General features: G+C 34.7%; 1 protein-coding gene across 1 annotated transcript in view; it reads left to right on the top strand.

The window, feature by feature from the left end:
* Positions 1-2,252: 2,252 nt before the first annotated feature.
* LOC149794974 (hexokinase-4-like) overlaps positions 2,253-20,356 on the top strand; it is an 88,476-nt gene continuing 70,372 nt past the window's right edge. Inside the window, exon 1 of the mRNA XM_089964636.1 lies at positions 2,253-2,428. Within this exon, the coding sequence (XP_089820762.1) occupies positions 2,357-2,428 (72 nt within the window). The 5' untranslated portion in view covers positions 2,253-2,356. The remainder of the gene's footprint in view (positions 2,429-20,356) is intronic.

Below are 20,356 nucleotides of genomic sequence, written 5' to 3'. Positions count from 1 at the left end.
GCTTTATTTACAGTCTAGACTCTCAAATATGCCTTGTAAGTTTTGACAAGAATTTAACATTCATCTTCGACAGTATCTTAGATTAACATATGATTTATTAGGATTTGGACACAGTGGAAAGTTCAGTACTAAGAAACAACTGTAGAGTCTATATAGAAAATATAATTGTGATCATAGTCCATCTATTCATCAAGATCAGGGATGGAAAAATACTACCCGCGGGCAGGATCTTCTCTCTGGTACACAAAACGGTTTATGATATGAACTGCCTCCTAAGATAAGCTTTGCATAAACGCGTATTCAGCTTAGTGGCTATTAAGTGTGTTTACTTTGTTGTGGAGGTCGTCATTCTTTTTTCACTTGTTTTAATATTGGTTCATTGGGTATGTCAGTATTCATTTTTTGGGGGGTGGGGGTGGGGTTTATCTAACTGAAACGTGTCAATAGATATTTAACTAGTCCGCAAATATGCAAGTTTTCGTTTTTATTTTTTATTTCGGCGAATATTGTGTACATATGTCATTGTTTCATGACTTTTGGATCTCGTACTATCCCCCAAAAAGTTACTCTTTGTCTATCTGTTGTTTTATTGTACGTTAAAATCTAGTTTGCGAACTTGCAGAAACGTTGTATAGACAGCTAAATTAGTAAATATTCGGTATTTTGAGATGTCCTTGTTTTGACAAAGTAAATTTACCCACATTTGAACTCATATGGAGATCTAATTGTTTCAATCAGCTTTTAGTTCGACAAAATGTCAACAAATCTAATTGGCATACCTTTTAAAATTTCGTCTCAAACATTCGATACCCGTTTTTGCTTTTAAACCGAGTATTCACGCTAAGCGCACCATTTTCTTCTTGACCGCTCCGGTGGCCTAGTGGTTAGAGTGTCCACCTCGGACGCGGGAGGTTGCGGGTTCGAACCACGGCCGAATCATACCAAAGACTTATAAAAATGGTACTAACAGCAGCCTCGCTAGGCATTCAGCATTAAGATGTTAGTGTTATGACTGTTCAGCACGGTGTCAGGATAATGTGACTGGGTGGTACATCATTTTACATGTCTGCGGAATGATGCCCCAGTGCTAGAAATCACTATAAACTTCCACACTGCATACATCGTAGAGATATGACTGAATTAAAAAAATAATCTACGTTAAAAATCCAAATCACACACACACACACACACACACAGAGTTTCCTCCTCAAACCCTGTGGTAGCTTAACCGAGTTTGGTAAATGCACCAGCTGCAGCTGCACATACTGCATGCTTAAATAAACTTGATTCATATCAACAATGTAGATTACACGTTATAGCAATATAACAATTAGTTTTGCATTTTAAGCAGGTAAGTAATATTTTTCCCGAAGGCAATTTTTTCTGACCACTTTATTGTATTGTCCGATAAATCAACCCGCCAAATCTGTGTTAATATTGATGGACGATATCATCACGGGCGAGGGGCTGATTTATAGGCCTATTAATTGTTATGCACGGAAAAATAATTTTTTTTACCGACCTTCAAACATATTGCTGGAAGTGTATTTCAATATCTACTGTTTTATTTATGTTAATATAATGTTAGCATAGTTTTATCGATTTTTTTTTCACGCATTACATAACATAGCAACGTTACCCGTCGTTTGTATAGGACTCAAGGCGGTAGGATTACATTGGCTTATGGAAGACAGGAATTAATATCACCTAAATTTAGCAGAACCAATGAAATGTTCTGATTGATATAATGTTCAAACATTCATAATTAACAACGTGATAAAAGATGTGCAAAATTTGCTCAAATTTAAAATTAGTAAACTCTATTTATAACTACTCTTAACATTACTTATATATTTTGACGTCCACTATGGTAACGATGTGACTTTATCTACATAAAGCATGAAAGCCCGAACAAATTATTGTCTTATATATATGTTTTTGAGTTACTCTCCTCACCCTGAGCCACTTACTAATAAATATGTATATAGGTGCTATGTATCTTGTGTGGTGAAGTGAGATAAAACCTTATTTTTACTGGATAATTTTTCTTTTAATCTGATTAAAATATTACTACTTTGTACAACAACGAATACTACTACTACTACTACTAAATGATGCTATGTGCGTAACAGTTAGTATACCGACATACGCGTTTTAAGGCTAGTTATTGAAAATTGGTATCGCACCAGTCTACAAACAGATTTGTTTACAAACAAAGAGCTATACCACTAGATGAGTGTCGGAATTTCGTAAGAAACCAGTCAGGAAAGATCTTGACATTGAATAAGACCAGACACGGACGTGCCGATAGTTGACCTTCAAAAAACGAAAATTAGTTGCTTTATGGTGAAGGAGTATGTCAAGTCGGCTTGCTAAACGTTCATTGTCCCGAAGAGATCCTTTCCCGAAGCCCGTAGACCGTGAGTCGGTAAGTAATATTCGGGCAAAGAACCGTTTCCAGTGAGATGAATGAACGCATGATGCACTTACGTGACCTATGTCTTGTTTCCATTGAACCGTAACCGGATAGTACTGTATGGTGTTATAAATTATCGACTAATTGTGACTTGCATCATATCTGACAAAGTTGCTGCTTTTGAATAAAAAATAAGATAAATAAAGTGTCTTTGTAGTTGAGGTCAGACGTCTAATCGTACAATGTTAAACCTCGACCCTGATATTTATGTTTTGGGTGTCGATGTCTTACTGCCTATGCAACTGCCCTATGTTGCCTGTTCCGATGCTGATTAACATCGGAACGATAAGTAAAAAATTCCAGAAATATCTAACACACTTGGCAGCCCCTATCAGCACTTTTTTGCAAATTAAAGTTATAATGTTTTAGTTAGTCCTACAGTATAAGACCTTGTCCTTGATATTTTATGTTTTGGGCGTCGAGAACTTAACTGCCAAAATGACGGCGCAGTGGCAATGTTAAGAGCAAAATGCATCAAGGATATCAAATATGCACAAAACTTATCTATTTCTTTCATCAGTTTATAATTAACCTGATTGTTGGTATGGGGTCACAAAAACTGTCAACTTTTTAACATTTCAAAGCATTGTTTATTGTCACGATTTCCATATTTGTATGAGCGAGTCAATGTTTTCAATCAACATATGTGATGTAGTTCATCATCCTTGATAATTCCATAACTTTTTAACTTGCATCTCTTATACAAGAGTTACTCATGTTTTACAATTATTAAAACTTAACATTGTACATATTGGACACAGATGACATCTTTTACTGACATGGACTTCTCTAGAAACCAGAAAAGAAAAATACAGTGAGTAGTCTGTCTGTTTGTTACACTGAGAACTTTGTTTGGTTTGAAACACCAATAAGTTGAAGTATTAGGGACCACATGGTGAAAATTTGGTTAGAAATTATAAATTGAAGAATTTTGTGCATTTCCATATCCTTCACACTTTTTTATGTTTAAAAAAAAAAATCAGTAGATGGGTACAAATGGGAGGGTGTGGAAATACTTTAGTTCATTCCACAAAGCATCATTGATGATATCTGGGTCTGTAGCTAAACAATTTTTTAGGTCAGTGTCATTCCATGCAGCTAAATGTACCTAAATTGATTTATGCACTATGTCAACACTATTTGAATTGACATACAGTGTAGCACATGTCATTAGATACATGCTGAAACAGTGGTCTGTTTGCATCATTTTCTTTCATACCTTACGACCAGCGGAAGATGTTACGAGTGTTGTCTTAAACTAAGTAACAGAAAGAGCAAAACCCAACAATTTTAGTAATAAAAGAAATAATGTTAATCTCTAAGTTAAATCCCAAATAATCCTAGAAGTTCTGATTTCTTCTCCAGTGCTGCATGACAAGAACCTATTAAGGGAGCAGTGAAAGATTGGAAATTGTTCAAAATTTTGTCAGTAATGAATAATTATCCATAATTTATTGTCACACCAAATAGGTGCCCAGAACATGGAAAACATTAAAGGTAAAATACAGTTGGCATCTGCATATGGAATGATGTTTTGTTTGACCATTAGCAGCATCTATTTAGAGAGCTTAAAACAGTTTAAGTAAACATCATGTGGAACATGTACAGAAAATGTAATTTGGATTTAATGAAGTGATAGTTTCCCTTAGGAAATGCTCTGTCACAGCCTGACCCGATCGTTCCTCAACAGTTTTTTCCGGCAAACAAGTGTCTTTCACCAGTTTAGGACAAAGCTAATAATAGTTTTTAACTTAAGTTTCAATTTTTTGAGAGCATAATTTTTCATGATGCATTTCATTTACCACTATCAATGAAATGCTTCTGTATAACAGTGTCAACAAATTTGTGAATATCATCAAACAAAAACAAAATTTCAGCCAGATTTCATAGCAAGATTTCATTTCAGTCAACAAAGGTTCTTTAGTGACCTTAGTGTGCCAGATATGTCTCACTACACATGCACATGCCCGTTAACAAAGTGCTTTGTCACATTCTTGTTAAGGGTCATGAAGAGGTTGTGCGCGTTATGTTTTTCAGAATATAACAATGTCTGCAACAAATTATCCATTGCAAGACTCAACAGAATGTTAGGTGAGTATTAACAACATTAAACAATGTTACATTAACTATTTCCTTATCAAAATTTTATTTTTAAAGCTACTTTTTCAACATCCTTTTCTGAGTTTTGTAATAAACGAGTCCACTTCTGCAAAACTTTTAAATGTTTCACATGCTCCAAGAATTAACGTAAACCATGATTTAATCAACATTTCAGCAAGCTAAAAAACAATGCTGCTGTTTGTAGTTTGCTGAGCTGAGACCTCATGTTCTGTGAATAATATTTTGGCAGATTTAAAGTAAAGCATTATACCTGTATATAGTTATAAGGCACTAAAGTTTGTCAACCACTGAATATCATTTTGTTGCAGGTCCAGAACATATTCAGTCCAAATTGTCTCCTGACTCAGGCATTACTGCTTTGATGCTCCTAAATATTAATAAGTTGTGCAGTAATATTGTGAAATTAGAAGTATTTATGTGAATAGTTTTTTTTTAATATATACTTTTCTGTGCATATCTGTGCTGGTGAAATTCTTGAGGGAAAATAATAATTACTAAACATTTCAAGAAGTGGACAATATTGGTTTTGTTTCCGCACAGTTATGTGATCATGACTGATACCCCTAGAATACATGGGCAAGGACAATATTTATAAAAATAAATAAATATTGAAAGCAAATAAAGCCACATCATAATAAATTGTGTTATTTGGTGTTTTCCTTTGTTTCTGTCAGTTATTCTTGTATCCTTATGTGTTGATCTTTCATTTCCCAGGCATTGCTATTGTTGATAGAATTTACTTTTTTTCGTAATCTGCTGAAGGTAGGTCAGATAATTGTATTTCATGAAAGGCATCCCGTTATATTACATTGTATATAACTATTTTGTCTTGTCCTTGCGATCACTATGTCTGCCTCACAGAAGTATTTGATAAAGAAATACTTGGAACTGCATCAGCAACAAATTTGCATTTTAACTATTATTAATATCACTTAGTTAAAAAAAAAAAACTGTATGCTCATTCCATTTAAAGCATACCATCCTCCACACCAGAGAAATTTCATGTATTGGTTTAAAGAACTAAAATAATTGAACATTGGGTCAAATTGTTCCAGGTGTTACTAGAGGTGGGTGATTTTTTTTAATAAAGTATTGCGGCAATAAAGCAGACATCAGTACTGGTTTTGTGAAAACATTTTTGTTTTAGGACTCAATTTAGTAAAATTTTAATCCAATTTTACACCTTCCCCAAATGTATTTATATTTTGAGGTCAGATTTTCTTTTTTTGTAAACAGTACCGAAGAAGAACCTTCTATCACAAGTGAAGACTGCTCCAGTGGCCTAGTGGTTAGAGCATCTGCATCAGAAACAGGAGGTCATGGGTTCAAACCCCGGCCAAGTCATACCAAAGACTTACAAAAATGGTACTAACAGCTGCCTCGCTTGGCATTCAGCATTAAGAAGTTAGTGTTAGGACTGGTCGTCCTGGTATCAGGATGATGTGGCTAGGTGGGACATCTTGCTACATGTCTGCGGCATGATGCCCCAGTGTTGGACATCACTATAAACTGTCACACCGGTACTATAGCAGTGAGATTAACAGTGATGATTAGCAATTACTGAAATTAAATGATTATAAATTCAGATAAACAAAATTTCTTTTCTTTCAGCAAATATTGTACACAATGTATTAAAGAAAAACAGAAAAAGACTTGCTGGATTTTATTGTTCATAGTTCAGTAATAATAAGATTAACACTGATTAGCATTTTAATGAGCTGACTTCTTTCAGAACAATGATGATCAACTTGCCAAATTATTAAATCAAACTCTTGTTTACTCTGGTAAAAATCTTTTTGCTTCGAGAAATTGATGGAAAATATGTCAAATCTTGTATGTCATGCTACAGTTGTGTTATATTTGAATTCATACATGATCTCTTCCCGAAAATAATAACTGACTTTTTACACATTAGTTTTCATACTTTGAGAAAAAGAAATATATCTTTTTGTGAACTAACCAATACGTGTATATGAATTTTCAGGAATCAGACCACAATCATGTTACGGTAATTCCAAATTTGTGATCTAATGAAGCATGCTATTAAGGCTTTACACTGTGTGTACATTATGAGGTCATGTGTTTTAAGGGTTTACACTGTGTGTATATTATGAGGTTGTGTGTTTTAAGGGTTTACACTGTGTGTATATTATGAGGTTGTGTGTTTTAAGGGTTTACACTGTGTGTATATTATGAGGTCATGTGTTTTAAGGGTTTACACTGTGTGTATATTATAAGGTGTGTTTTAAGGGTTTACACTGTGTGTACATTATGAGGTTGTGTGTTTTAAGGGTTTACACTGTGTGTACATTATGAGGTCGTGTGTTTTAAGGGTTTACACTGTGTCTATATTATGAGGTTTTGTGTTTTAAGGGTTTACACTGTGTGTACATTATGAGGTTGTGTGTTTTAAGGGTTTACACTGTGTGTATATTATGAGGTTGTGTGTTTTAAGGGTTTACACTGTGTGTATATTATGAGGTCGTGTGTTTTAAGGGTTTACACTGTGTGTATATTATAAGGTGTGTTTTAAGGGTTTACACTGTGTGTACATTATGAGGTTGTGTGTTTTAAGGGTTTACACTGTGTGTACATTATGAGGTCGTGTGTTTTAAGGGTTTACACTGTGTGTATATTATGAGGTTGTGTGTTTTAAGGGTTTACACTGTGTACATTACGAGGTTGTGTGTTTTAAGGGTTTACACTGTGTGTACATTGAGGTTGTGTGTTTTAAGGGTTTACACTGTGTGTATATTATGAGGTCGTGTGTTTTAAGGGTTTACACTGTGTGTACATTATGAGGTTGTGTGTTTTAAGGGTTTACACTGTGTACATTATGAGGTCGTGTGTTTTAAGGGTTTACACTGTGTGTACATTATGAGGTTATGTGTTTTAAGGGTTTACACTGTGTGTATATTATGAGGTCGTGTGTTTTAAGGGTTTACACTGTGTGTACATTATGAGGTTGTGTGTTTGATCCCTGGCCGATACAGACTTTATAGCATGCACCCAATATAACAACGATACATGTAACATTCACAGGACATAGGGCATCTCTGGCAAAGATCATGTAACAAACAAGGGAAGGAACTCTGATATAAGGGATCAAACCGTCTGTTGGATGAACAACCCTTTAGAAAACACCGGGAAATGAAAAATAACCCCATAGAAATTTAGTTTTTTAGTTAAAATTTTGATCAAAATTTTATTTATAAAAAATACAAACATACACACCCTTTGGGGTAACACAAAACAAAACTAAAAGTTTTCGGTTAAGTGTGTGTTGGGGGGCATCTGTGTTGGCCCCCCCCCCCCCCAAATGAAAATACTCTGTATAAACTGCATGTACAGTTTGTGGAAGGAATGAGCAATTAACAATCTGCAGATATTAGCACAGGGTCTGCAGCATTATTCAAACAGGCAGTCTGTGCTGCAGCTATCAAAATCCTGTGAAAACCCTGTTATTACTATAAGTACTACTACTACTGCTACACTTGTTAATGAAAATAATAATAATGATATTCAGTGCATAGTATTTTGTTCAAGAACCAAGTTTTAATTGTGAACCAGCATTTCAGAGGCCACCTGTTTACCAAGGTCAATTTCCCCATGGGTGGCTGCTGTTGACTGTATTAACATTATTTTACACAAGGTACACATCCTGAGTATTAAATTAAGTACTGCCTGAGACCTTTGAATTGCCATTCACAAGGGTATGAAAACTCGTACCCTTTTGGAAAAGCGTGAAAAGTGTTTGACTTGCTGCATTTCATTTGCATTCAGAGCTGCCTTTGGAGTCCTGATGTCACAAGTTTGATGTGTGCTGGTTGATGAGGAAGTTTTGGTTATTCAGAATGGGGTATTTGTTTATTACAGAGTGAAAAAATTGAACAAAGTGGACAAAAAATATAGATATCCTTTCTTGCATTCCAAGATACAGATTTTGTCTTGGAGCAGTTTTGCTGTAAGAGGCTCCTGTATAAATGTTGGTCAGTTAATAAAGAAAGTTAACTCTTGGTTTTTGTTTACAGTTTGTTATATGAGTTAACTCCCATGGATTTTATTCCACTGTTGTATTATTAATTACTATGTGTGTAGGCATATCTACCAGTTCAAGTTTATTTGTAGCACCATTTCTCATATATTGCTTAAGACAGAAACTTAATGCCATCAAAAAATTGCTTTGAATAGGTGCATTTTTTTGTTTCTTTAAAACAACTTTTTCTGGGGCCATGAGTGGCAGAGTGGTTTAAAGCACTCTCTGCTACGGATACAGTTATGTCACCTCTGTATGCGTGGGGTCGAGTCTTGGATTCAGCTAGTGTGGGTATGTGAGAAAGCTTGCCAGCTTCCTGGGTTCTTTCTCCACCATTAATATTGGCTGCCATGTATAGCCTATTGTGTGCTGAAAAATGGCGTTAAACTCTACAACAACAACAACTTCTTATGTGCCCTGAATAAGCAGAGTTGATGGACAAGGTTTGGAATCTTTGAGCATTTGTAGCTCATAGCCCTAACCCTAGCAGCTTTTTATACAGGGCTTGAAGTTGGCAGTAGTCCACTAGTTGAAGCTAGTCAATTTCCTGTCAGACTGGAATTTTTCATATTTTTAGTAGTGCTATGGTTAGTTGAAGTCATCAATCAACTAATGAAGAAATCCTAAAATTGTCAGAATTTGTTTTCTACATTAGTGAGAGGCGCCCTGAGTGGCAGAGTGGTCAGAAGCACTCACCGTTACGGATCACTGTCATCTCACCTCTTTCTGCATGGGTTAGTCTCAGGTTCGGCCAATGTGGTTATGTGAGAAAGCTTGCCGGTAGCTTCTCATGGGTGGGTGGTTCTTTTGGGGTTTTTCCAGGGTTCTTCCTCCACCATTAATACTGGCCGCCATGTATAGCCTATCTTGTGCTGAAAAATGGCATTAAACCCAACAACAACAACAACAACAACATAAGTGAAATACTCTTTCTGAACAGCAGCTATGTTTTTGATGGCATCTTTATGTTGAAGTATAATTGCCATTTTTGTCAGTTTTTTTTATACAAAAGAAAATTGAAAGTAACACTCCCATCCCTGCCTTGGTTACGTATCAGATGGGAACAGCCTATTGTCTGGATATACTCCTGAGATGACATTTGACATGAGTTTTATAAACACATTATTATACAGATATATATGTACATTCACAGCTGGCTACACTTTTGTGTGATGGCTAGAAAGCAAAATCGATGGCAGAAGGATCAGGCTGTATACCAGATAAACTAATATATTGTTACTACATATATCCTGTATATTTAGTCCGTAGGATTGTGTTCTGTCATTGATTTTAGCATGTGTCTATCAGATGATGAGGAATATAAGTGTTGCTCACATTATGATGCTTCATGTGACTTTTATTTCAGTAGTATGTGTGTGTGTGTGTGAAATGACCTAGAGTTTGTTTGAGATCTCCCTATTCTGTCAAGCTTTCATATCTCCTGCCATATATTTGTTATGTGTGAACACAAACCCATCCACACACCACACAGAGAAACCACTCTAAGCCAAAAATCATTGGGACCCAGAAATGTTTACTTTGCAGAGGTATTCACAGATTTGAAGAAAAAAAAGTCTTTTTCCATGTTCTTAAGTGATGATGAGAGAGAATAATTACAAGACTATACAAGTGTCTGTTTGTGTGCACAGTATTTAGAAAAAGCTGCTTTTTTAATACATGTTTCTATTGAAGAATTTGCTGAACAACACGTTTCTTCTGCAAATCACGTCCTGTGCCATGAATGCAGTTGTTTGACATGCAAGTACAGTCCTCATCACAAGAAAGATCCTGTGACATGAATAAATACAGTTGTTCCACATAGAAGTACTGTAGTCCTCATCACAAGAAACACACTGTGACATGAATAAATACAGTTGTTCCACATAGAAGTACTGTAGTCCTCATCACAAGAAAGATCCTGTGACATGAATAAATACAGTTGTTTCACATAGAAGTACTGTAGTCCTCATCACAAGAAAGATCCTGTGACATGAATAAATACAGTTGTTCCACAGAGAAGTACTGTAGTCCTCATCACAAGAAACATCCTGTGACATGAATAAATACAGTTGTTCCACATAGAAGTACTGTAGTCCTCATCACAAGAAACATCCTGTGACATGAATAAATACAGTTGTTCCACACAGAAGTACTGTATTCCTCATCACAAGAAACATCCTGTGACATGAATAAATACAGTTGTTCCACACAGAAGTACTGTATTCCTCATGACAAGAAACATACTGTGACATGAACAAATACAGTTGTCCCACATAGAAGTGCTGTAGTCCTCATCACAAGAAACATCCTGTGACATGAATAAATACAGTTGTTTCACATAGAAGTACAGTCCTCATCACAAGAAATGCCTGTGACATGAATAAATACACTTGTTCCAAATAGATGTAATATAGTCCTCATCACAAGAAATACCGTGACATGAATAAATACAGTTGTTTCACATAGAAGTACAGTCCTCATCACATCTGAGGACTGGATACTTTTATAACTTTACTTTAATAAGGCCATATGAATGATACTTCATAATGTTTAAATGCTAAGTAAAATTCATGATGTCCACTGCTCAAGAGCCATGTGAGTGAATCTGACTTTTAGAATACATTTACTGCTTTGTCTCCATCTGCAAAGTGTTAAATGTATGTCATAATAAAGTCCTGACATTTAATTAAAAAACAAACATATATTTATATTGATCATGTATACAAAACTGAATAGCATCAAATCACAATTGGGTAGTAAGCAGATAAACATAGTTTTTCTTAAATGGCTTACCTACAAGCATTTAGCTATTAATAACTCAGCTTAAAGTGCAAAGGCTTCAGATTTGCCTAACATCAGCCATAATCTGTGTTGGTGTGTTTTTTAAGTATTGTGTACCGTTGGTACATTTTTCAGGTGTTTGTCTCATAGATAAACCTACTCCATTAAGAACTTAACAGTAATTAATCTGTCCAGCACGTGGCATGAATTTAGCAGCTAAAATACATTTCCAAATTTGAACTTGAGTGTTTGTTGTATGGGGGTCTTTTCAGATTAAAAATGAAATTTGGAGTTGAAATTTGTTTCGCTGTTTGGAGTTGGGGATGTTTAGGTTTGCAGATGAAACAAAAAGAGAAAAAGAAAATTCAGGACCCCAACAAAAGTTTGGTCATAAGGGGATTATTCCAGTATATATATATATATATATATATATATATATATATATATATATATATATATATATATATATATATATATTAATAATTTATGAGATTCAAACTGATCCATACTATATGTCGCTCATTGAATTGCCTGTAAGCAACAGTCATCTCATCTGTGTACTTAGATGAGAATAGATGTTTCCCGAAAAGGTCACAAGCAGACCATATTCTGCCCATTTTACCTGTGCAATGGGCAACCTGCAGTTTCTCCATACATTTCCACCACAATTCACCATTTTGAACAAGGCAAACTGAAGCAAATTTAACTTACAAGTTACTAATATAGATACTTTCAGAAAGCCTGATTTGCATTCTGTAACAGTATCTTTAGATTCAATAAATTTATATCAGCTTCCATACACCATACAAACACATCAGTAAATTTGCTAGCATACCACAAATATGGCTGCTGATGACATCATTCAGGAAAATTACCTGTATTAATATCTAGGCGTGTCTGCTGTGCAAGAAGTCATAAAAAAACTATTTCTGACTATGGTTCATGGATCTAAATTTAAATAAAAATTATTTGAAGCAGAAAAGATCATAGGTGTCATGTACAAATATATAAAGACATGTATTACTACAGAATGTGTCCTTCATTATTAGAAGCAAATTATGTTAGACGTTGAAAGATTAATTTGTGCCATCTGTTTGTAATCTGAGAACTAAAGCAAACGGGTTTCAAGCTACAATTCTTATTGTCAAATATTCTTGTCATACTTGAAGAAACATACTTTCTCATTAATATTTCAACTTAAATTTATTATTATTTACAAAGATGGTAATGGCACTGTTTCATTTTGGAAGGCTTAATAATAAATGAAGATTATTGTTATAATCAGTAACTGATTTTTCTTTTCATACATTTACTAGAGTTGAAGAACAGTACAGTTTTAAAATAATTTAATTTTTACATTCAAAGAACAATTTGTGAATTTATATAAAATTGTGTACATAAAAGTATGTAGTGTATCATGATATCTTCATCATCTGACTAGATTTTTGAAAAATGACCCCAAAAAGTGTTACTGTTGAAATCTGCAGCATCATCAGGTCATTAAGAAAAATATAGAGGGAGGAGATGATAATTTGAAAGAAATTAACTGAAAAACAATGCATATATTGATCTTTGTATTATAAAGGGTAGCATTCTCACATTTATCATTAATAATGTACATAAACATGTGACAGAAGAACTAATTGTCAGCTACATATCATAAGCAAGTCTAGAGTAATCAGATGGATGACCCACATCATGATGCAATGCTAAACTTGCTCTACTTTCTCATTTTTGCTCTATTTTCAAAGGGTTGGGGTTTAAACATAGGGCTTTATTTAATGTCACCCATGTCAATGATTCATTTTATAGGGTTTGACAGCTGGACCTATGCATAAGAATTTGGTGATGGAATTCATTTAGTAGTGTTGAATATGGTGGGGACAAATAAAAAGGTATTTTGTACATTTTTGGTATTAAATTAAATATGAGTTACTATGACATGTTCAGCCAGGTTGAAGCATACATTTTTTATGAATTCAGCCTTAATTAATAAAACAGAAGTTGCTTGTGTTAGATGATGCAAGAGTTGTATGCCCCATCTCAAAAGTTTTAGAGTATACAGTAGTACAGTTTTTCTCTTTAAGTTTTGTACTGAGGTCATTTTTCAGTCACATTGGTGAAGCATCTATGTTCTTAGTTTCTTTTTAGAAATAACTTTATTGTAGGTATTCATCAAATTTATATATTGTATTTAGTATAAAATAAATCTTGTCTAATCTGCTATGAATAAATCCCATTTAGATGTGATAGCTGTCTACAAATTGGGATTTCTGTCACCTGTTCCACTCTTAGTGGACAAATATTATCAATGCTTATTGTACTACAGAAATTGTAACAAAGTTATGTATTATTATTATTTTGACCGGTTTTTGGTAGAAGTTCATTAATTATATGGTTTAGAAATCATGATATTGTCCCAAAAGGCATTGTATGTTTTGTCTTTAATCTACATGGCCAAATTTCTCCTGTGCCAAGATTGTTTTAAACAAAAATGAAAGAAGCACATTTTTTTCTTATCTAATATGAATGAGAACACACTGAATATGTGCTGTTAGGTAGATGAGCTTCTTGCATTATTATACTATTAGAGAATTCTTAAAGAATGAGGTTGATTTTCAAAAATCCTTGGCTTGTTACCTAGGTTTAGACTTGATGTTGTTCCAGAATAGAATACAGTACTGTTTGATCAGGTTTGATTTGTTTGTTTAAATGGGACATTTAACACATCACTGGATACATCGTGCTGAGAAAACAAAAGCAAAATGTCTTTCCCTAGGAGACACACAAGTAGCTGGGCATGGTAGGTATTGCAGCTTGGGTTATTTCAGTCAGTTGCTTTATCAACTGAGCTTTAACTCTAGCTTTCTTTTAATCAAATCATCATACTTTAATTACAATGAAACTAAATTTTATTTATTGTGTATTGGACTTTAGCCAGTAGATATTCATTTCAAAAGTTTGTATAATGCCACTGGACCCCACTGCTTGTAGAATGAATGTCTTAATTGGGTCCTATCCAAATATTTGTCCAGAGAGGCTTATTACAGCCCTTTGTTTTTTAGTTTTGCATATTTTTGGAACTGTTTGCATTTGTTTTGCAGAAACCCGATGAGCATAATACAGTGCGAGGCAGACAAATCAAATTTATTAGGCTTATTTGTGTATATAAGTAAATGACCTGGTTAGATTATGAAATCCATTAAAAAAATATTTATATTCCTGCCATAAGGTATTTCATAGTTTGTTTGTCTATCTGTCTGTTACCAGTTTTGTTTCTACACTATAATTTGTGATGTATACAGTAACCAAACATTGTGGATAACTTGTACTTGGGTTAAGGAAGATTTTTTTTAACTTTGGAGTCAGAAGATCAAAGATCAAAGCCACTGTGATTGACTGGAGAAAAATGGTTTGTACATCATAGCTCAGTTCACCAACACTTGCATGTACCATGGCTTGCATATTGATAAGGAAAAATTGTGTTGAATTTTGGGTCAAACAGTCAGTGGTCGTGGTCACTGAGACTGAAAGAAAAAAAGAGTTTTCCAGAGAATAACTTTAGTTCTACATCACATACCTGGACTGAAATTTGTTGATAGATTGCACTGTTACTGAAAGAAGAAAAATGGTTTCCACACCATAACTTGAGTTTTCCATATGCATATACCGGACAGTGTGAATGGTTTGCAGTTGGAGGAAAGAAGATGTATATTGATTTCAGGGTAAAAGGAAAAATGGGTTCTGCATAATGACACTGGTTCTGGACCAAACTTTGTAGATAATTTGAAGAAAGATTGAAGCCTATTGATTTGGTGGGGTCAAAAGTTTTGATTTTGGGGGTTAAGAGGTCAAAAGTTGGGTCACTGACCAAAAAAAAAGGTTTCTGCACAATTTATCAACCATATTCCTTCACAAAGTTTGTGGAAAGAAAGAAGCCTAATGATTATGATATCAAATTGTCAAAGGTCAGGGGCAAAAATGGAGTAAAAATGTAAGCAGCCATGTTCATGGCAAGTCAGATAATTCAGTTATGGTTTATTTGTCTATACTTAAGACTACATATATTGACCAAAGATCGATGCCATCAAGATCAGTAAGATTCAACCATGCCACATTAGTGCCTTCACAGTTGACTTTCAAACACTCTCATGTGTATAATAATAATAATAATAATAATAATACATGTAATAATAATAATATAGTATAATCTACCATTCATGGCACTCCTAAATATGGAATTTAAAACAAACAAACATAAGCTCTGTCAGCATGAATAAGCAAAAGTAACATATATATATGTATATGTATGTATGTGTATATATATATATATATATAAAGCATGTTCATTTCAATTGCATGGCCATTTGGTCAGTCACCCTACCCCACTCTCCCATGACTTATTGGGGGTATCTCAAAATGTATATTTCCATGGCCAATCTAGGTTTCTCCTTAAATGCAGGAGTTGTACTCTGGCTAGTTAGGCCATCATGTGCCTGTTAACTGGACTTTCCTAATTGTCAGCATTCACTCCTCTGTCACCATTCTTTTCACGGTTGCCAATTAATCTTTCCTAATAGTCACTGTGGTCTCCAAATGTGGCTATAATTATTTATGAATACAATTTTCCGCTGCATTATCAGTTGGGGACCCCCATTCCTAGTGCATTTTGGCACTGACCAACAACACTCGCCAGTGGTGAGCTGAGTTGAACAGACTCAGCCTGGAACCAATTACCTTTTCCATTGCTCCTCTGTCTTCTGCCAAATCCAATTTGAGGCTTCCTCTACCTGTTTGTTAACCTTTGTGATTAACTTCCTGCGGCTAGCTGCTGTAATCCCAGTGACTCCCATGGCATGCCAAAAGGTTTGTGATGCAAAGCCATGGCGACCTATTCCCACTGGTAGATTCCAGGCCTTCCATCCATTCAGCTGCACTCATGGATGAGTTGCTGATACTTGGCCAATTTCCCCTCTTGGGCTTCCTCTATTCTAGCTTCCCATGGCACTGTTAGTTTTAACAAAATCGCCTGTTTATTACTTCTTATATCTATATCTATAATAATGACCTTATTTGACCTTATTTAAAGAGGGTAACACAATTAGCTAAAAACTAATCTACCTTGAGGCCCTCATACAAAGGAATTCATTTATTTAAGCTGCATCTCTGAAGCCACTGGATATATTGGGTTTGGAAGAAAGAAATAGAGTGGGCATTTCTAATCTCAGCTGGAATACTGTTCCAGAGTATTGGAAACTTTTTTTAAATAACTCCTTATTTGGTTTGGGAATTTTATACTGTTTGGTTGACATGGATCGCAGGTGGGGAGTATTACCAGGTAGCCTATACTGGAATAGTGATTGTAAATATTCAGGAGCACTATTCTGAGATATCCTGTACATTAATTTGGCTTTTCTCAAACAGATTCGGTCTTTAATAGGTAATATTTTTAACCTACCAGCTAAACTTTCCTTGCTTTCTTTCTGGATTGATATTAGCCCAAATGCTCTTTTTTGAAGATGTGCCAGCTTTGCTATGTTTTTATCATTTGAATTACCCCATACTGTACTACAGTAGTCCAAATAGGGTTGTATGTAACTGTTATAAAATAGTTTCCTGTGCCTTTCAGGGAGAAAATGTCTTATCCTACTGAGAAGCCATAAACTTGAATTGACTTTTTTACTGGTATGTTTGATATGTTCAATCCATGATAGGTTATTATCTACCAGAACACCAAGTAGCCTATCATGACAGACTATTTGCAGATTTGTATCCTTCCATGTCAGACATAGTTCATCACTATCAAGATTTGTCCTTCTTTGCCGTGTTGAGATAAGTAATATTTTAGTTTTACCAGTATTTACCACCATGCCATTACATGTGCACCAGTTTTCCAGTTTGTTTAGGGCATTCTGTAAAGAAATTTCGAGCTCATGCTTTGTGTTTTGGATGTCTGACAATGTTGTGTCATCTGCATAGAGATCTGTAGATGTTATTGAGTCTCTTAGTAAAAGTGGTAGGTCATTAATAAATAAAATGAATAGTAGTGGACCTAGAATTGAGCCTTGTGGTACTCCATATCTAATTGTTTCAGGTTCAGACAGAACATTATTTATGTAAACATGTTGTGTTCTTTCATTTAAGTACGTAGTAAACCATCTAATTGTTCTTTCATCACACTGGTAGATTTTCAGTTTCTTCAAAAGGATTTCATGATCCACCATGTCAAAAGCTTTCCTGAAATCTACAAATACAGTTCCTATTATTCTACCTTGGTCAAGTGCTTGAAGCCATTTATCAGTTAGGGAGATCAAGGCAGTCTCACAGGAATGGTTCTGTCTAAAGCCTGATTGATTAGGGTGTAACAGCAAGTGTTTGGTTAAATATGACATGAATGAGTCATGGACATGTTTTTCAATCAATTTTGACAAGTTTGGTAGTATTGAAATTGGTCGGTAGTTATCAGCATCATCCTTAGAACCAGATTTGTGAATAGGAGTTACTTTTGCAGTTTTCCATATTTTGGGGACAGATGAGGTTGCAATACTTAAATTAATTATGAATGTTATGCTATCTACAATAGCAAAGGCAGAAGATTTAATGAGTCGTGGACCAATCTGATCAAGTCCTGTAGCTTTCTTGGTATCAAGTTCACTGAGACATTTTTTAACAAAGTTTTTTGACACTGGTGGGATAGAGAAACATACCTCCTTTGAGATTTTACTGCTGCAGAACTTTTTCAGTTCATTAAAGTTGTTTTCTATCACTGGCTCTTTTAACTTTGTGGTAATGTTGATGAAAAAATCATTGAAAACATTTGCAATGTCAGTTTCATCAGTGACTATGGTGTCATTTACCAGAAGTGAGTGAATTTTATTTGTCTTTTTTTTGTGCGTTCCTCCAGTGAGTTCATTGAAGACTTTCCAAATGGAGTTTGTGTTGCTCTTTTTGTTTTCAAGCAATGATTGATAATAAGTTTTTTTAGCTTTTTTGATCATACTTGTTATTTTATTTCTCCATACTTTATATTGTGCATGGTTTCCCATAGCCTTGAATTTGTGTGTGTTCTCATAACATTGTCTGGTTGTTGGCACATTGTCTGACCATATAGATGTGCAGTACTGGTCCATTTTACAATAGTTGATTCCTCTTGTAAACTTTGTTTTGCCCAGTCGAGGGCAGATGATCATACTGGGTGGATGGAAAATCAATAAAAATGCAATATTTGTCAAGGTTTCCATCACTAGTTACAAAAATGGAATGAAATGGCAATATATTCCAGAATAAAATAAAGATTGAGCTTGTTGCACTGACTTGAACAATATAGGTGACTTTGTATAATAATAATAATAGCAATTTCTTTGTTTATTGATGACAACACAGTATATACTAATCTTCATGCAGGCCATCATCAATACTGATAGAGTCGTCCTCCCCTGCCAACAGAGTATCAGGATTTTGTTGACTAATTTCGAAAAGGTCATGTTTGCTGACTGAACAAATAATCCAGAATTATTTGTGTTGTTATTTATAAATATTCAATGCATTGTGTGGTGACAATTATAAACATGTGGAAGTATTTGCAGAGTGTGCAAGCCACAACTGAAATGGCAGAAATTAAATGATGACTTAAGAGAGAGTGTAAATCACAGATATGTCATAAAGAAAAGAGATTAAGAAGGTACCACAAATGCTGGGAAAATTTTATAAATGGCTGGAATATGACCCAGGAAAAGTTGTGATAGTGTGCACTTTCTGTGCTGAGAATTTGGATAAATACCAAACTTCATTTGTTGATGGACCTAAAAACTTTCTTAAATCATCCCCTGCAAGTTGTACCACACAATGACAGAGAGATACAGGAAATCAGAACAGGAAGTTGGTTCCACAGAGATGGCTCAGATTGTGGCATCTTAAAGGGTCTTGAACATGAACTTAAAACTTTTCCTGAGTCCTGTTGGTGAAGTGCATTTGTTATTGAGTTGATGCTAATAAATAATAAATGTTGAATTTAAAACTGACTGGCTTCTGTTTGATCACTGATATTTAGGTACTTTCAGTAAAAATTGTATTATGCTGTTCCCATGGGTTAGTGAAAAAATAATAATTTCAAGCATTACTCATAGTATTAATTTGATAAACCTGTTTAATTAAAGTATCATATACAAAGTAGGTCTAATTTAGATTTGTTACTGGCTAACAATCTGTGCTTGGTTCCAGACAACATTGTCTTGGGTTTGTGAGGGTTGATAAACATACTGTTAACAGAGACCAGTGTTCAGCTTGCAGTAAATCTTAATTTAAATCATAATTAAGATCATTTGCACTCAAATTAGACTTATGCAAACTTTTATCATCTGACTATAAATCAGTAACTTAATTTTTGATCGAGAGGGAAGCCATTTATGGACAAGATGAATAGCAGGGGTCTGAAAGTAGATTCCTGTGGGACACCTTTATTGAATGTTTGATTGCACTTTGTCAGATAATAACCTTTTGGCTTCTACTATAAGATTTTACACATGCAAATCATTGTAAGAGCATTTATCTTGTTGTAGTTTTTGTAGTTCTTAGTCAGCTAGATCAGAGGCTTTTTTAAAATCAAAGAATATTGCTCCAGTTTTTTCACCACTATCCATCATTCGTCAGTGAGTTCAAGTGTCTACTAGCACTTGTTATTTGTCTCCTAATCCATGTTGAGATCCGTCAACTTTGTTGTTCTTCAAAAGATACTTTTCTGCAGATATTTTTATACACGCCTTTCAGACAGTTTGATATTGGTCTGTATTCATCAAGGCAAGTCTAATCCACTTTTTTGTATGTCAGATATAAGTCTACTACATTAATTCGGATGCATGGGTTGACTTAGATTTCCTTGGTTTGGTGTGGTTTAGTGGAGTTTTATACCATTTTTAGGCACAAGATAGTGCATGAAGATATGG

The sequence above is a fragment of the Sinohyriopsis cumingii genome, chromosome 7 (assembly GCF_028554795.1).
Source record: "Sinohyriopsis cumingii isolate HCF-2022 chromosome 7, ASM2855479v2, whole genome shotgun sequence".
NCBI classification, from domain to species: Eukaryota; Metazoa; Mollusca; class Bivalvia; order Unionida; family Unionidae; genus Sinohyriopsis; species Sinohyriopsis cumingii.
The sequence above is the reverse complement of the archived record's forward strand: the minus strand, read 5'-3'. Positions and strand labels throughout refer to the sequence as shown.